General features: G+C 39.2%; 1 protein-coding gene across 1 annotated transcript; it reads left to right on the forward strand.

Moving 5' to 3' along the window:
• Positions 1 to 1,683: 1,683 nt before the first annotated feature.
• Positions 1,684 to 19,205, forward strand: LOC311254873 (putative chitinase 10; the record flags this gene model as incomplete). The annotated part of the gene is given in 25 exon segments (XM_084348871.1): positions 1,684 to 1,727; positions 5,763 to 5,807; positions 5,918 to 5,944; positions 6,060 to 6,264; positions 6,422 to 6,478; positions 6,645 to 6,810; positions 6,905 to 7,029; positions 7,111 to 7,234; positions 8,330 to 8,512; positions 8,603 to 8,719; positions 8,833 to 8,965; positions 9,173 to 9,506; positions 15,058 to 15,199; positions 15,310 to 15,367; positions 15,545 to 15,571; positions 15,666 to 15,870; positions 16,150 to 16,206; positions 16,713 to 16,878; positions 16,976 to 17,100; positions 17,188 to 17,311; positions 17,397 to 17,579; positions 17,713 to 17,829; positions 17,917 to 18,049; positions 18,948 to 18,967; positions 18,969 to 19,205. Coding segments are annotated over 24 exon segments (3,090 nt in total). The 5' UTR covers positions 1,684 to 1,727; positions 5,763 to 5,782.
• Between the last annotated feature and the right edge of the window lie 139 nt (positions 19,206 to 19,344).

Consider the following 19,344-nt stretch of genomic DNA (forward strand, 5'->3'; position numbering starts at 1 on the left):
AGGTCCTGTCTTCTTTCTTGAAAGAGCTGTTCATTAACCGTTCTGAAAAATACAAATCACCGTCAAACAGATATGACACAATATCTCAACCAAGATATGCACATGTAAGTTATTAACTATGTTATCAACAGAAAGATTAATCATTTATTTGTGCTCCAATGTGTTATCACAGCAATATTAGGCTTCTTAATGCTTGTTTCATGTTCCCTACCTTTTGACTGCAAGTCACAGATAAACTAATCTAGATGTTGGCTCCAAACCTAACACTTCAGCAACTTTATGAACGAGTTCAATACTGAAATTACCTACATGTCCTTGGACAGTTCAATTTACAGTATTAGTCTAGTGTTTAGAGTAATCAACAGAAAGCAGCATGATTTGGGAAATGTGCTTTTTTCCTTTCTTTAATAAGAGAGTTTAAAGGATCGATCTCATATCTTTGAGTAAAGAACTAAGCAATAGGGAGTAAGCCTAGTTTATATTACAGCCAGGGTGCAGGGGTCAACAGCTATCAGAATCAGAATCAGAATTCCTTTATTAGTGCCGCAAACAGGGAAATTTGTGCGTCACAGCAGCCAAAGGACAGTTCAATATAACAATAAACAATAATAGTAGTTAAAAAAAAAAACAACAATATAATAAAAAGGTAAGAAATAGAAATAGAATCGTATATACATAATATGTAAAAATATAAACAGTGTAATTATAAACAGTGTGGGCAGTGTATTGTTATTAATGAATAATAAATATGAGTACGCTCAGGCCAGTCTTAAGTCTAATCAGTACATTTCCTTTCATCATTTTGATAATTATCACTGCAGTTCCCCTCAGCTCTATGGAACATATATTTGAGCTTGGAGTTGTGGTGTTAAGGCCGACCAATTTCATTGTTTTCATGAAATTCTCTAATAAACTTTGTGCTACAAATAGCAAACAGACACAGTAAACATCTAGATGGTAGACATACTGCTGGCCCAGATATTTCCAAACAGAAATTGAGACCTTAATAGAAATAAAAGATGAGAGTGGGTGCAGACTGTCACAGCACATAAATGACTATCAGCTCAGATCAGAAAATTAAGTCATGAAGAGCAGCCGAGCAGCAGGACTTTGGATTTGACTCTTGGATCATCTGAAACAAGTCACTGTCAGCAAACGATGTCCACGGACAGCTCAAGGAGATTGCTGAGCAGTGTTTCCACGGACACATAGCATGATTTGTTAACTGCTTTAGTGTCCATTGAATTTTCCATTAATTCCCCTCCATCTGACCAGTCACCTGATGTGAAAAATATACTTTCATGTAATCCAGCCCGCAATTTTTTTTTATTAAATTTTTTTTAAGTTATTTCACACCAATTTAAACGACCCCTTCATATGCAATTGAAATAAAAAACACAATTGTATTTTAAAAAATGTATTTCATGTGACACAAAATACGTAACGGCAGTTTTTGATGAGAAGAGAGCCAGGTCGGAGTTGTCGGAGATATCTCTTTCCAAACTGAAAAGAAAAGTGGATGATGGACACAGACAGTTTCAAGACAGGTGGATATTACAAAATCTTTCCGTGGAGTTCAGTGGAAATGCTATCTGCCTGATATGCAAGGAAAAACTTGCTGTTCTAAAGGAACGTAATCTCAAGCGTCATTACTCGGCTAAACATGGAGAACAATATGTGAAGTGCCAGGGAGACGAGAGGAGACAACAAGCCATGCTGCTACATAGGTGACTATCGTCTCCATATAGCAAAGAAAGAGACAGATGCTTCAGTGGAAGCAAGTTATGTGGTGAGTGAATTAATCGGCAAAGCGGGAGAGCCATTCACCGAAGGGCCGTTTCTGAAGAATTGCATGATGCAAATTCACACAAATTTGAGGTGACAGAAGAGTTACTGAGTTTGTGAAAAAAGCTAAAAGCTAAAATCAGAGAGGCACCAGGAAAAGCAGACATGACTCGACAATATCTGAGAGAACTGCCTCAATCCTTCCCAGAGCTGTCCAAAGTGTTGCGTTGGGTAATTTTGGAAGCACATATCTGTGTGAGAAACTGTTCTAGGCTATGAACTTTAATAAATGCAAGTATGGGTCCAGACTTACTGATGTCCATCTTGAAGCTGTACTTAGGGTTTCAACTGTTATCACCATCAGGGTAAATGGGGCTCAGCTGTCTGACAAGAAATAAAGTGCTAATATATTCAGGGATTTAATTTGTTAGTTCAGTGCAAGATTTAAATAGGTTATTTAAGATATAAAGAAAAAAGACCTGCACTAACGGTTTAAAAACTGTAAAAATAAATAAATATATAAAATAATAATAAACATAAACATACATTTTTATTTATGAGGAAAATATGAGCAGAAATGGAAATGTAATAAAGTACAAATGTATTCAGGGATTGCATTTGTTAGTTCAGTGCAAGGTTTACTTTAAATAAGTTATTTATATGGACAAACGTTTTGCACTAACTGTTTAAAAAACAATTATACAAAATGGTGTTTGTGTTTTAGTATTATTCTGTTAATGACAGAAATGTTGCACTTTCTTGTAGTATTGGAATGCAGTGGCCCCTCCTATAGGATAACAATACCAGCAGTGGCCTCCAGCTCAGACCTCAGCCCTATACAGTATACTATAGCTTATCAACATCTGTCTGTTGGGGTCTGATGTTACTTATCTACACTTTTCTGTACCTGCAATAGAGTAAACTTATCATTATCTCTCACCTCTCTTTCATGATTTGTGAGGAGTGCTGATATCATGTTCCTCCGCAGAAGTTGAATGTATATAAGAGGCTGGAAAACTCAAACACATTTGTTCTTGTTGAGATAAGAGTTAAGGTAAGCTTGCACTGGGAATCCAGCTGTATGATTTCTTCTTTTCTTCTCTTATGTTTCCAAGAGCTACTTTACAGTCTACAGTTGAAATTAAGTTCCAGTTTAGTATGATTCAGGAATTTTCTTGGAAATTAAATTAATTTAATGTCAACAGTTTGGTAAAATTATATTTTTAAGCATATAGTACTCACGTAATATATGTTATGCTGTATGTATGAATTCTGTAAGGTAACTAATATAACTTTGATTGATATTGTTTGGTTCAAATAAGAACAAAAAGCTCTTAAGGTTACAGAAAAACTATGATGGTTGAAATTAGTGGAATTTATGGACTTATTATTGAAGCACCAAAATGTTTCATAGGCCACATGCTTCAGTATCCAGTGCTGGGGGTAATGTGCTGCAAAAGTAACATATACAGTAAGATATTACTTCAACCAATAATGGAATAATATCAGAGTGAAGAGGCATGACATTTTACAGAAATACAGATATAAGGAGATAGTAAAACAGAGGAGAGCAATGATCCATCGGAGCCCAGGGTATGACGATCCAGATCTGTCAATATGTGAGGCAGGGGGCACCAGGAGAGTTGTTCCCAGTGGCCAGTGGTCCATCAGAAGGGAGTCTGAATGAAAAGAGAGGAAGAGGAGGAGGAGGAGGAGGAGAAAGCTATAGTGAGAGGACAGTGAGGATGAGTAGTGAAATGCAATGTTGTTTCTTGTCAGCAGGACAATGTGAATTCTAATACTATAGGTAAGAGACTCATTGAGACTTCACAAGTCAAATAAGTAAGTGAGTTTAGATTTAAAGGCGTCATTAGAGCCAGATTGTCTGATGTCAGCTGGGAGGTTATTTCAGAGGAAGAGGGCATGATAGGAAACCAGCTGACTTCTTTTTAACCCTTGGAATCATCAGCAGCCCTGAATTCTGAGAGCGTAATGCACAGGGTGAAATATATGGTATAATGAGATCCGACATGTACGACGGGGCAAGGCCGTGTACAGTTTTGTATGTCATCAGCAGCACCTTAAAGTCTGATCTGTCATGAATTGCAGTGAGGCTAGGATTGGTGTAATATGATCACATTTTCTTGAACGTGTGAAGACTAGCTGCAGCATTCTGAACCATTTGAAGACTTTTAGTGCTCTCACGCGGCAGACCGAAATATAATATATTTATATTATATAAAAAGGAGAGCAAAGGGAACTCCATACTTCACATCAGTAAATAGTGATGTAGTATTATCATAAGAAACGCACTGTGTTCTTTCCAGTAGGTAGGTTAGACTTTAGCCAAGTGAGAGCCAGGCCAGAGATGCCAAACTGACTTTCAAGTCGGTCTGACAGTATGCCATGATCTATGGTATCAAATGCAGTACTGAGATCCAGTAACAGAAGCACCAAGGTAGAGTTTGAGTCCAAAGTAAGTAGAGTTCATTTAACATTTTAGTGCAGTTTCGGTGGAATGACTCTGAAAGCTGATTGAAAAGGTTCAGGTGTAGAAATCTGTGTACACGCAAAACGGGAAACATGCATACACAGTCTTTTCGTCAGATGTATAAAACCCCACAAATGTCTGTTCCCATGTGTCTTTTCCTCAAACATGTCAATCATCCTGAAATTTTACCCATGAGCACAAGCTGTCTGACCATTCCCACATATGAGGGCCAACATTTAGTTTAGTGTTGAGGAGAATTTGATAGAAGCAAAGAAGCTGTTGAAGAACAGGAAGAATGATTTTGCAGACCGTGACCTTGATGTAATGATTGATACAACTTACAGACGAAAAATAGTATAATTCTGTTCTGGCTTTAGCAACGAAAAGAAGCATGTGAAATGGCAGAAAGTAACAGAAGCAGCGAACACTGCAAGTTCAGAGCCACAAACTTTGGAGGAGTTAAAAGTGGTCTGATTTCAAGTGAGAGGCCGAGAGACACATCTCTGCGCACAGTGAGAGATGTGCGCACTCCCTCTCTCTCTGCTTGATGAGCAGTCATCATCATGGGCCAGATCATCAGTACGGTTCTTGAAAACTTGTTCTAACCTAAATTGTGCATTGGCAATGTCCTCTGGCAACAGCAAAGTAGCTACTGCATCATGTGGCACGGCCGTTACGCGCGGCTACAGCCCTTGCCGGTTACACCTGAAGGTATTCTTACTCCCCAATTATACAGGAAAATGATCTTTATTTACGTAAAGATCATGTTTGTATTTGTTTATTTACTTAAGGATCATTATCATTATAATTATCATAATGCACACTGACAAACATATTTGCAGAAGACAGTAAAAATAAGGATCTGCCAGGTCTGCCAATTAACAGGGTTGCTTGTCAATTTAAAACACAGATGTCTGTCCATCTGCTCCGGCCTGTTAATACAATGAACACACAGAAAGACATGTTTTCTGTCTGATATCTGCATGAGGCATGCACCAACACCACAAACACAACCTAGAGGTGAAGATCAGTGACTGGAATTAGCTGAGGTGAAGCCCAGCAGACAGCTTGCAGTTAGCTGTCACTCAAAGTGGCTACCCCCTTAATTATGCATGACTTTAAGCCCTAATATGATTTAGACAAGTACCCTGTATAAAAATTCACAAACTGTAAGGTTGTCATGAACAGAGAAATTAACTATAGAGACCAAAACCATTTTTGTACCAGGCTGTAAACTGTACTGGGCTCTTATGAAATTGATATTATAAGAGTAAAGATTTTGTAAAGTAACTTATTACTTTCAAATGCAAGTCACTACTAATATGAAACACATTTTGGAAGTAACTTGCCCAACACTGTTGATATCATAGTAGCTACAGTCAAGTAATATAAGAATTATTTGAACAATTCCAAACAGTGTGTAATCATATCAGATTCTTTGTCTTTGTTTTCTTGTTTGTCTTTGTTTTCTTTCATGACCATGAAGTTGTGAGCTTTGAAATCAGGATGACCAAGCTCACTATTCTAGCAGGTAAACAGTCATCAGGCCTCAGTGCTTTACATCATCATGATACACTATGATAACATCATACATGATGCCTTGTGTATTCACTCTTTTCAACTCTACTTTGTCCTCTCTAGGCTTGTGCCTGGTGATGTGCCAGCTGGGTAAGTAAAACCTATGATATGGTCATTAAACCACACTTTGAAGTTTGTATAGTGTCAGGAAATAATATACAGTGAGTGCAATGCAGACCACAGATTTGTTTCCATGAATCTCCAGCGACTGCCTCTCAGATGGTGTGCTACTTTACCAACTGGGCCCAGTACAGACCTGGAACTGGGAAATTCACGCCCCAAAATGTGGACCCCTTCTTGTGCACCCATCTGATTTATGCTTTCTCCATCATCAACAACAAAAACGAGTTGGTTACCTATGAATGGAATGACGAGACCTTGTACATGACCTTCAATGGCCTGAAGAGCAAGTAAGAGCTCGTCTTTCCACAGTATGAATATTACATCTGTTTGTTAATGACCTACATTTAAATGTAAAGCCATGGACACACCATTTGTTATATACAAGCTTTTTTTAATCAGATATTCATTGTTCAAATCTTATCAAACCTCATCTATGTTTTAAAGGAACCCTGGTCTGAAGACCTTACTGGCTGTTGGTGGATGGAACTTTGGCTCAGCTCAGTGAGTATTTCTTCTTTCTTCATCAAATTTTCTTCCCAATTCACCAAATGTTGAAGATAGAATGAAAGCTAAGCATCAGAGAAAGGACGATATCTAGACAAAGGTAGAAATGTGAGATATGTCAAACGTCTATAGTTCTCATATTTATTGTTAAACAAATTTCCAGGTTCTCCATCATGGTATCCTCTCCAGCCAACCGTCAGAAATTCATCCAGTCTTCTATCGGATTCCTGAGGACTCATGGATTTGATGGTCTGGACCTAGACTGGGAGTACCCCGGATCTCGTGGAAGTCCTCCAGAGGATAAACAGAGGTTCACTCTGCTCTGCAGGGTGGGTCATGAACTCTTGAGCCATTGGAAACAGATACATTGTATTGGTAACACTATATATTAGAAAGTGCCACATCAATATTCTTCTTCTGCAGGAACTTGTTGAAGCTTATGCAGCTGAGGCCAAGGCCACAGGCAAACCTCAGCTCATGCTGACTGCTGCAGTATCTCCTGGGAAGGGAACCATAGATGCTGGATATGAGATTGCTGAGATTGCCAAGTACTGCACATTGTTTTGGAAATTCAGATTTTTTTGAGTCTGTCTTTGTTTTCTTCATCAGCATTGTATATGCATTTTCAGGCATCTGGACTTCATCAATGTAATGACCTATGACTTCCATGGAGCTTGGGACAGATTCACTGGACACAACAGCCCACTGTACCGTGGCTCACATGACAGTGGTGACCTCATCCACTTCAACACTGTAAGAGATGTGGTGCTGCTATGGAGCTCTGAATATTGAAATATGACATTATTATAATAGAATGACACAGGAATACATAAATCCAGTTGATACAATTTTATTGGTCAGTTTACTATTATGAGAAGTACTACCCAGCTCCAACTACAACTAACCTCAGAGGTATTACGGTAAATCTGTGATTTTAGATAAGTCTGGGGTAAATATTGATGTTGGTGTCATAGTTAAGTCATGAGGTATCTCAAGGGCTACCCAATTCGACAGTTACTCCCTACTGCTGGTGTGTGCTTTGGTTTGCTTGACTCAGTCTGTTGCAGCTGCAGCTGCTTTGTGCATCACAGTTAGCAGCTGAACAACAGCCTGTCACTGCCGCTCAATCAGCTTCTGCATGAATGGCTGAGGGGCTACGAACAATGAGCGCCGCGCATAGTTGTCATCGCTAATCATATCCAACTATTTTTTTTACGTCTCCCACATATAAGGAAAGACCTAACAGTATCATAATGAGCATAAATAAAACTGGCTGCATTTGTGTAGGTGTGTTGCTTCAGGGACTGTTGTGACAAGAGTTACAGTTTGACATATTGAGCAGTTTCTAACAATCTCACAAGATTTTACAACAGCAAATGATGGCACCAAATGTTTCCCTTTGTTGATGATCACAAGGTAAACCGTAGAAATACATGTTCATGTTACAAAGCAATCCACCAAGAATTTGCGAATGCATGCATGTGATTGTCCAAAAGTTTTGTCAAAGGTTGAGCCAGGTCAAAGTTTTTGGACAGTTGACTCTGCATTTATTTTATGCAGGCTTCTGCTAGTTCAAATATGGGGGTGTGGAGTTTAAAAAAATGTTGGCATATACCAGGCTGAATGTCTAGGGTTAAAATATAACTGGTTGCATTATGAGGAATGTAGGCTCTAGCATTTTTGAAACTTGACATAAAAGGAAATAAAAGTCCTGGCCTCTGCTCCTTCATCCCTCACAAGTCCCCCAACTTTATTGAAGCTTGACAAAAAATCCCAAAAATACACCTTCAATGCCAAGCAAGCACTGTCAGTTGCTACTGCACCTTCATCCTTCCATTTCTATAACAGGATTTTGCCATGAAATACTGGAGGGACAACGGCACCCCAGTGAAGAAGCTGAGGATGGGATTTGCAGCTTATGGGCGTACCTTCCGTCTAACATCATCAAACACTGGCGTCGGGGCTCAAGCTAGCGGTGCTGCATCAGCTGGTCCATACACACGAGAGGCTGGCTTTTGGTCCTACTATGAGGTCAAATGCAATACGAAATGCAATACATTCTAACGCAAGTAGAAGATATGGACCTTGGAACAGTGGCCTTTACTTAATCTGGTCTTTCAGATCTGCACCTTCCTGAGGGGCACCACCATACAGTGGATTGATGACCAAAAAGTGCCCTACGCCAGCAAGAACAATGAGTGGGTGGGATTTGACAACAAGGAGAGTTATGAGATCAAGGTAGGTGACACATCAATACACAGGGGTAACGTATCAAGGGTTGGTCTGCAGGCTGGAATTCAAGAGATGCTTCCTTACTTGGTAGTTGATTCATCTACTTGTTCAATCAACAGGTCCAGTACATGAAGGACATGAAGTATGGCGGTGCCTTTGTGTGGGCCTTGGATCTGGATGACTTTAAAGGAGAGTTCTGTGGAGAAGGAAGCCATCCTCTGCTGTCCCATCTGCGCAAACTCATCAATACTGGTAAGTCTTGCTGCCTCTCTTCTTTTTTATGGGCCAGTACAGTCCCGTGCTTTCAAGGTAAGACAAGAGTAATGAAGTTTTCATAGCGATGTTTAGTATTCACAGGTTTTTGGGAACCAGTTAGGTGTCCTTCATACAAGCCAAAGGCTTCCAAACTGACTTTTGGGTATAATGTTGTCTCTCTCTGATGTATTCCCTCTCTCACAGAGATTCCACCACTTCCGTCGACCACAACCAAGAAACCTGGTGTTACTACCACAGCACCAGCCACTATCACAACCACCAAACCTACTGTTAGCTCTGCTACACCACTGTCCACAACAACCCCCAAACCCAGCAGTACCACCACTGTTCCGTCCACCAAGACTACCGTCCCTATCCCAGGACGCAGCTTCTGCAAAGACAAACCCGACGGCATATACACCAATCTGGATAACAAAAGCACCTTTTACACATGCGCATATGGACGAACCTATCTGATGATGTGTGCAGCCGGCACTGTCTTCAAAGACAGCTGCAAGTGCTGTGCATGGCCCGAAGTGTAAACTAATGTCACTGACTTACATCTCAGCATTGACTACAAGCTAAATGCCTCTGGGAAAACAATCATTTTTTTTGCTTTTCGACTATAAAATGCTGTAACATGATGTTACAAATTGTCTGTGTGAATTCTATCAGATTAAAAGTATTATCATAAATCAAGAAAATGTTGACAAATCATTAAAAGAAAAACACGGTCTTACCTCACCTAACTCAGCTCTATATGTTGTACAGTTGTATATTAAGAATTCTATCAAGAGCATCTGAGTTTCCTTGGGAGGTCACTGGGGAATTGTATTACAAGGAACAAGCATAAATAACAAAGTATCATAATAACTAACCCACCGGCGGTACCTTCAAAGGTTAGCTGGACTAGGCGTTAATATTAGCGTTAATAGTATTCAGTAGATAAAGTCTCTAACTTTAACTCTAAATGTTGCATCTGCATGTGTAATTAATCAAAAGTTCACAGAAACAAAAACAATCCTAATAAACATTTTTACATTTTTTTAACCTAATTTCTAACACCATTACTAACAATTCAATCAGGATTTAGTGCAATGGGTTTTTTTTCACCAACACTGTGTCAGTTATTTGTTCTCAAAGACAAAACCCATTCAGCTCATGCAGGTGTAGCACATTATCCTAAGAGATGGTATAGTTAGATAGGCTTTAAAACTGGAAAATTCATTCACCATGAAGTAGTCTGAACTGTTGAATGCCATTAGGCTAAGGCTACTATTCTACACACATTTGTATAATAGTCACAGTGGCAATTGCTCATGTCTGTTTTCAGCATTATTTTTATTTTGCCTGAAGACCTTTGCACTTACATTTGGGAAATTGATATGGGTGAGCTAGCACCAACACCTCAGTATCTGTGTTACACCACATTATATTTGTTTGTGCCAAAGGAGTCAGAGGTAGAAAATCTCTCAAGATCACCTGCCAGGACAGGTTACCTCATTTCTGGCTTTTCCCGTCATCATATCACACATGCCCTTCAGTTCTTTATTAACAGCTTGGAAGTAGACATTGTAAGCCATAAAAACATCTTCTTCTCATTGCTGTTCAAAAGACCACTCTACCACTTCACCAATTACTCTCAACCAAAGATCCATTAAGAGTTAATTTGGAAAGTGCAAAGGCACTTTGGGGGTCACTGTAAGACAGTTTGGAAGTAATATTTCCTATATGAAGAATGGCAAGATAACTGACTGTACCAGAAAACATACTCAAATAGAAAACCTATTGTGTTTTTAGGCATTGAAATCACTCAAATCTTAAGTTTGTGAAGTTGGTGTAGTTTTCTAGCAGCTTTTTTTCTTCAGGCATACAGTTTTATGCAGCAGCATGTGGTGCAACTTCATGACAAGGCTGTGCTGATACTATCAGGAGAAGAAACAGAAGGAAAGAAAGAGGTACTCAGATTGTTTGAGCTTTCAGAGAGCCATTTCAGATTCAGTGCACAATGATACTGTTGTAATGTCCATGTTCGTATGGTGTAAGCAGAAGTAAAAGAGCGTTGATTTCGGTCTTCAGGCTCAGTTGGTCGGTGTTCAGCATGCATCTATTTCATTTTGCATAATTTTGCCTTTTTCCTCACTTATGTCTATTGAAGAAGTCACGTTGACTGCAAAAGGCTCTTAGAGGCGATGATGACCAACTTAAATACACTTTAATCAAGCCTTTCTTTGTTGGATTTGATTGCTGTATATTTAAATGTGTGTGCAGTATGTATTTCACTTCATTAATGTTAAAGAAGACTCCGACACAATATTTGCTTGCTTTTCAAAACAAAGATTAGTTGCGTTTATATGTTACCTCTTTTGTTCAGAATGTACAGGTAAATTTGATATATGACCACTGCACTGCTAGCTGCTGGTTTTTACTATTTCATAACTTTGTAAACTGATCCTAAACAAAAGTTCTGTTTACAGTCAGTGTTACTCACCAACATGCCTTTGTCTATACACAAGCAGCAACCTGTGGGGCTGACATCAAAGTGCCAAAACCTGCAATTCTCTGAATGGCCACTTGAGGCTGGCTCCAAAAGTCAATGTCCATAAGACCCTGTGTTAAACTTTACAGCAGAAATAAACTTGTTCAGTTTACAGCCTGGTACAATTTTGGTCTCTGTAGCTAATTTCCCTGTTCATGACAACCTCACAGGGGAAGGATTTTTACTCACTGGTTTAAATTACATTAAGGTTTAGAGTTATGCATAAAAAAGGGTATGGCAACCTTGAGTGACAGCTAGTGGCAAGCCATCAGCTAAGCTTCACCTCAGCTAATTCCAGTCACCGAACTTTACCTCTCAGCTGTGTTTGTGGTGTCTGTGCACTTGGAGATTTTTCATCCAGATATCAGACAAATGGTTCGCTGTGCAGTTAATTGTACTAACAGACCTGGAAGGAGGATTACTTTTGTTTTTCATAGCGACCCTACAAACTGGCAGACAGCTGTTTGAGCTGGAGGAAACAGCAGTGGGCTGAGCCCAGAGCTTCTGGAGGAATGAACACCTAAAAAACACAGAGAGTTTAAAACTTTTGGGACTAAAAATGGCTTTTAGCTTAATTCTTGCTTCTCAAGCTGTCTAGAGCAACAGGCTGTGGAGGTGCAGAAATCCACTGTATTGTACTGTTATTCTCTCTTATTGGATTGCTAAATAGTGGGAAGTGTACTTCATGAATTTACAGAGATGGTGAAAAAAAGACACTTCAGGATAACAGAAACGACCACTGTCTCTGGCAAGTGTGGATAAAGTGAACACAAACACAGACAGACACACCCTTGCAAGGACGAAAGGGCACTCAAACTCAGGCAAGTAACTTGAATAAACACAAATGATTCCGTGCTCAAACTCAATCGAACAATGCAAGGCGGAATTCTATGTGAACACAGCTAGCTCGTTAGCCCTAGCAAGTTTGGCAAATTCAATATAGATGGGCGTATATCCACAGCCAGGCTTCATTCGGCTTGTCTATTTAGCTCCTCTCATGCTCCACCTCTTTGCCCACTTTTGTATTAGCTGAAGTTAGGTGGATTCAGGAGCTGCCAAGATGGTGATGGCCATTACCGGGAACTTTGATCTTGACACTGGCTCTTCAGAAACTTATGGGTGATGTCACGGTGGCTCTGTCCACTATTTTATACAGTCAATGTCAATATGTAGTCTTCTTCTTCCCTATCTTTGTTGGCATGTAAAACTACCGTCTGTTGAACAGTGGAATAGTGTTGCACTATTAGTTAAATTTTGCGTTACCTCATCCTTTTGATTCATAAAACCTGCCCCCGTCAAATAGAAACACCTCTATAGTGCCACTAGAGGTCTAAAATACCACAGGTACCTTTAATATCCTTGACATTGACTTGTGGGTTTGACTGCTGGTCAGACAAATCAGCTTTAGGCACAAGTCATCACTGTGGGCTCTTCTAACATTAGATAGCAGTTTGTGATCATAACCTTTAAATGACAACTTGATTTAATCAATTCATATTGTAATTATTCTTGGTGTATGCAAATTATAGATTAATCAGTAATCATTGAAATGTGGTGCTCCTATATGTATGTGTTAAAACACAACACACTCATAGGGTTGATTTAATACAAAAAAGAAAACTTGTTTTTATTATTATACTGTATGTTGAATTGTTCAAAACCATGCATAAATACCCCTTTTCATTTGAAATATTACTAATGACCCCCATCTGCTGATTTTAGTCTTGTCATATCATATCTTTGTGGTTTGCATTTTGTGCAAGAGTTCAGCTGCTGTGTTTACCTCCTGTGTGTTTCATTTTTGACTATCACACCTCCCTGTGTGTCCCAGAATGCCTCAACCAGCTCCATTCATATCTGTGAGACACCTAAGGATCATTGTGGAGTGGAAAAACAGGCTGACAGCAGGGGAACTTAATGGTCAATGGTCATCGGCGGTTTCAAACAAAGGAAAGAGATAATGTAATCAAAGCTGTTAATCTAGGAACCAGAACAGGAGAGTCTCCAGCTATACCAAGTTGTTGCATAATGCATCTCAGTTTATGGGCATCCTTTTTGATCATTGGTCATACATGTTCATCTGGTTCCCTTTCATTTTAAATTAAAAGTTTATCAAAACTTCCAGCTCTATGACTATAAATCTGTGCACCTTATCAAGGCTGAACATTTTTATACATAAAACAGCTAAAAGGTGTGTCCTAGAAACTTTTAAAATTAAGTTGAATTACCCTTTACATACCTGTAAAATTTTGTTTACTAGCTTCTTGATTTATCTTTAAACATAATCATTCTTATCATATATTGGACAAGCCTTGCTCAATAAAATTAACAATCAGTGGTTTCCTTACATAATATGCATTTTAGACCAAGCCCTCTACAGTACATATTACATAAACAAAACATTCCTGATTTGATTCCTGTCGGGATCCAACTTTGCACGTTTTCCCCGTCTCTTTGAACACGTTGCCTGAGTGCTTTCTTCAGTAAATCCAACAAAGGCAAAATGGCAAAACTATCATTAAAAAGTTGAGTTGTTAAAGTAAAATTTTAAGTGGAAATAGACAACTTATCAACTTTCCCTCCCCACTAATGTTTCCCTGTGGTATTACTGTTGGCGCCCCTGTCACAAAAACAGTGGTAACAACATAGCTAATGCTAGCAGCCTTGGACTACTGTTCAAACTAAAAAAGCAACCGTAAGAACAATTTGAACACTGAACTCAGTGCTATGAAAAGGCAGAGGAAATCACTTGGTTGTATTATTAATAGGCACTTTCTGTCACTTACTGATCGAGTAGAAAGAATGCCAGTTTTGAACCGTCTCAAGTTCCAGTGGTAAGGGAGAAAACATATTAACAAGGTAACAGACTTTGACACCAAGTTTTACCTCGGTTTCTATCAATCTCCCTTCTTTGCCTCCTCCATCAGTGGATTCTTATTCTTTTGCAATGTAGAGTTTCCACAGTTATTCCAGTTGTTGCTGTTGTTGAATAGCATAGATGGTGTAATTTTTTTCACAACCACTACACTGTGTAAGTTAAAGCAAAACAGTTGTCTATTGCCAGTTTAATATTGATAAAATATAGAGCAAACAGATCCAAGAACATGATAGTTTCATGTTTAATTCTACAATTTATAAGTCAGTCACTGGTCCAAATGTGTTAGATAATGACCACCATAGCCCAGAGTAATGTCTTGTTTGCAAAAAAACAAATGTATTTAATTTTAATCATATGAAAGTGAAAAGAGGTCTTCAACCAGCTAATGTCTGGCTTCCGGCTAAGCCTACAGTATGCTTTCTTGAATCATAGACTATTCATTTTTAGTTGATTGAATGTAAATGATTATTCAATATACGTACAAGTGATGTTTTAACCTCTAGCCAAGTTACCATGTCAACAGTAATAATATGACAACCAAACAAACATATCAGGACTATGATAGAGAGTTCTCTATGGGTCATTTTGACTGACTATGCTATGATAGTAAGTGATATGTCCAATGACCTAAATTAAACCAGTTCGTGAGTTGAGTGCATGATGTCTTTGCAGGATCCTTATCACAACATGTTCTAATAATCAGTACATTTATTGCACCTATTTGTCAAAGGCTGCTACACCTCCTCCTTTCTCCTTGCACACTCAAGTGTATAAAAGGCCAGACTTTGCTGCTGTTCTTTGGGTCTCCCATCTGGTGAGTTTAACGAAGCAATCCCTCCAATTTACGATTGGAATTCTGTTTATCTTGAGAATGGTAGCCGATTCTTTTTGCTTCAATCATAATCTATCTTTTTTGTTTTACAGTACTACAGCAAAGTTGTGAGAAGTAAAGTCAGGATGACCAGGCTTACAATTCTAGCAGGTATTCTTCTTTATTTTGTGTTGTATACACACACACACACACACACACACACACACACACACACACACACACACACATATATATATCACTCTTCACTTACAGACTAATATGTTTTGAATATTTTAGAATGTATTCTACTATTTCTATTTCTAACCCTTTGTTTTCTATATTCTATAGGCTTATGTCTGGTGATATGCCAGCTGGGTAAGTTTTCATACTTTTTGATCAACTAGGGTTTTCACTTCCATAAAATTTCTGTAGTCAATGTTCCTTTAATGTTCCTTTCACTCCAACACAGCATCCGCCAACCAGATGGTGTGTTACTTCACCAACTGGTCCCAGTACAGGCCTGGTGAGGGGAAGTACTTGCCACAAAATGTGGACCCCTTCCTGTGCACCCACCTGATCTATGCCTTCTCCATCATCAACCATGCCAACGAACTGACCACCTATGAGTGGAATGATGATGTCCTCTACAAATCCTTCAATGCCCTGAAGACCAAGTAAGTGACCAGAGTTGATAAACCCTTGGATCACATAGAGTAGAAGTCAGAGGTCAGGTTAAGCGACATTACCTCTGGAGCTAACAAAAATTAAAGCCTTCAGCAGGTAATGGAGACTTTACTGAAATATGAATCAAGCCCAGATGTATTCTCTATGATAAAATGCAAAAGCAGTGCCTGAGCAAAAACCAAAACATCGTTCTAGTAACCTGTTACAAGCTATGACAGGCTTGAACAAAATGTTATATAGTCTTAACCTACCCTCTGTGCTGTTCTCAGAAATCCTCATCTGAAGACTCTGCTGGCTGTTGGTGGATGGAACTTTGGGTCAACACAGTGAGTAACATTCTAAACCATAAACACCTTGTATTGCGTGCCCATACACAAACACAGTGTCTGAAGTTATGTTATCACGGTTCAATCCACCACATTCTTGAACCATCCAGAAGGCCAATAACTGTGACAACATGTCGGCTAAATATACTGTAACAGTTCTTGGTGGCTAGCCAACTGGCGTCATCTTCAATGTTTTACTCTATTGAGAATAAGTCTCAGTAATAAGAATTGCACATGCATAATTGCACGGCTCACATTTGCACTGTTTTATTATTATTATTGTTGTTGCTTTTTTCTTTATTTTTCACATGCTGCCTTTTAAAAATTGCTTTATTTTGTATATTTTAGTTGTATATATTTCTTTTTACATTGTTGGCATTCTGTGTACAGCAAAGGAAGAATTTCATTGTACAGGGAAACATGTTTCCTTACTGTGAATATGACATTAAACACTTTCAATCTTTGAATCTTTGAAGTGTGATAACAGAGCTTAATCTTCCCCGCAGGTTCTCCATCATGGTATCCTCTCCAGCCAACCGTCAGAAATTCATCCAGTCTTCTATCAGATTCCTGAGGACTCATGGATTTGATGGTTTGGACCTGGACTGGGAGTACCCCGGATCCCGTGGAAGTCCTCCAGAGGATAAACAGAGGTTCACTCTGCTCTGCAGGGTGGGTACAGATTTATCTCACTGCTGCAATTCACAGTCACTGTTCTGTGGTTTAAATCTTGCTGACTTCTTTCTCTCTCTTTGGTGTGTATTTACAGGAACTTGTTCTAGCTTATGCAGCTGAGGCCAAGGCAACCGGCAATCCTCAGCTCATGCTGACTGCTGCAGTACCTGCTGGAAAGGGAACCATTGATGCTGGATTTGAGATTGCTGAAGTTGCCAAGTGAGTGTGCTGCCATGAATACCACTCAAGAAAAAAAAAAGAGAAGAGCTGCAAAGTTTTTTGAAATTACTATTTCTGTTTTTTAAGGGAACTGGACTTCATCAATGTGATGACCTATGACTTCCATGGAACTTGGGAACAATTCACTGGACACAACAGCCCACTGTACCGTGGATCCGAGGACAAAGGTGACCTCATCTACTTCAACACTGTAAGTAGACATTAGGGAGTGAAGAAAAATGTACTTGTGTACATTTTAAAAGAGTTTTACTTCACCTCTTCCATCAACTTCTTAGGACTATGCAATGAAATACTGGAGAGACAACGGCACCCCAGTGGAGAAGCTGAGGATGGGATTTGCTTCTTATGGCCGTACCTTCCGTCTGACATCATCAAACACTGGCGTTGGAGCCCCAGCTAGCGGTGCTGCATCAGCTGGCCCATACACACGTGAAGCTGGATTCTGGTCTTACTATGAGGTGCAGTTTTAATATGGCTGAAGTAAACACACTACGATATGATGCACCATATACTGTATATCAGCTGGCACGTGTGGCCTGTGTGAGTACAAATTGTAAAGCTGTACCCTGTACAATATTGTCTATGGTCTAGATCTGTGGCTTTGTGAAGGGCACCACCATTCAGTGGATTGAGGACCAGAAAGTACCCTATGCCGCCAAGAACAATGAGTGGGTTGGATTTGACACCAAGGAGAGTTATGAGATCAAGGTAGGTGTTATATCAGCTCTATATTTTAACACATTCACAGCATTTCCAAAGTATTTACACAATTTTCTTCCTTTTCTGGCCCAATAGGTGCGCTACATGCAAGAGCAAAAGTTTGGTGGTGCCTTCGTCTGGGCCCTCGATTTGGATGACTTTGCTGGACGATTCTGCGGAGAGGGCAATCACCCTCTGCTTGGTCATCTCCGGACACTTCTTAACATTGGTAAGTCCAAGGCATTTTTACACATGTTATCATTTCAAAATGCTGAACAATGGTCAAGACAGATAGGACTGTGTGCCATATGTAGCGGTCTGGTGACTGATAATTACGTCATATTTCTATTTTATGATTCTTTTTGGAACCAATGTTAAACATTCCTGTTGAAATTAATCTTTTATTATGAATTTAATTCTTATTTTAATCTGCGAGAGGTATTTTGGTTAGCCATATGGACACTAGGTATAATAAGGTCCTATAAAGTGTGTGACATTATGAGTCATATTTTGCAGTCATTTATCATGTAAAAAAAATGGCCAGCATGCATGTTCAAAATGGTATTTTGGTTGTCATACTATCTGTAGAGGTCTATAAGATTCAAGATTTGAGAAGTTTATTGTCACTCTGGTTATACAAGTATGCTTGTGTTAAAATCTTTTGCGTGGAGACTTCAAAAGTGGTCAGTAAATTAAATGTATAAATAATAAATAAAGAAGAACAAAAACAGATAATGTAGAATAAAAATATGGACAGCAGGGATATGGTGCATATGTATATACATGTATGTGCATGAGACACAAATATAATAAGTTTAACAAGATAACAAGTGTAAAATACCCAAAATGGTATAACAACAGCAATAAGAGTGATCAAGTGTATTGATTGATTGATTGATTGATTGATTGATTGATTGATTGATTGAAGGTGATGCAGCGATGGTGGCAGTTAGGTGCATGGTGTACATTCATTTGTCAGATATTGTACTGATAGTTAATCAATCAATAATAGTGTTGGGAGTGACCCTTTCTGGATTATTCATTACAGTCAAAGTCAAGTTATAGATAGATATTAAGGGACATTTATTCCTCTACTTTAAACCTCCTCTTTCCCTTATACCATTCAGAGCTGCCCCCACTACCTCCTACCACCACACCGAAACCAGGTGCTAGCACCACCTCCCCTCCAACCACTACCCCCACCACCACCACCCATGCCCCAGGACCTGGCTTCTGCAATGGCAAACCTGACGGCCTGTACGCAAACCCAGATGACAAGACCAGCTTCTACATGTGCGCTGGTGGCATCACCCACACAAGATACTGCGGAACTGGATCTGTCTTTGATGACAGCTGCAAGTGCTGTGTTTGGCCCTGAGCAATGAGTGGAGACAATATGTATTACAACTGATGCAAATGTCAGCTATTAAACAGACTGTTAAAGTTCTCTTGTATCCACTGTGTATACAATCATTTGGCTGAATGGGTCTATCATTATTGTTGTGTAGATACAGTGTATTTTCA

Source organism: Pagrus pagrus, assembly GCF_965226575.1.
Source record: "Pagrus pagrus genome assembly, chromosome: 3".
NCBI lineage: Eukaryota > Metazoa > Chordata > Actinopteri > Spariformes > Sparidae > Pagrus > Pagrus pagrus.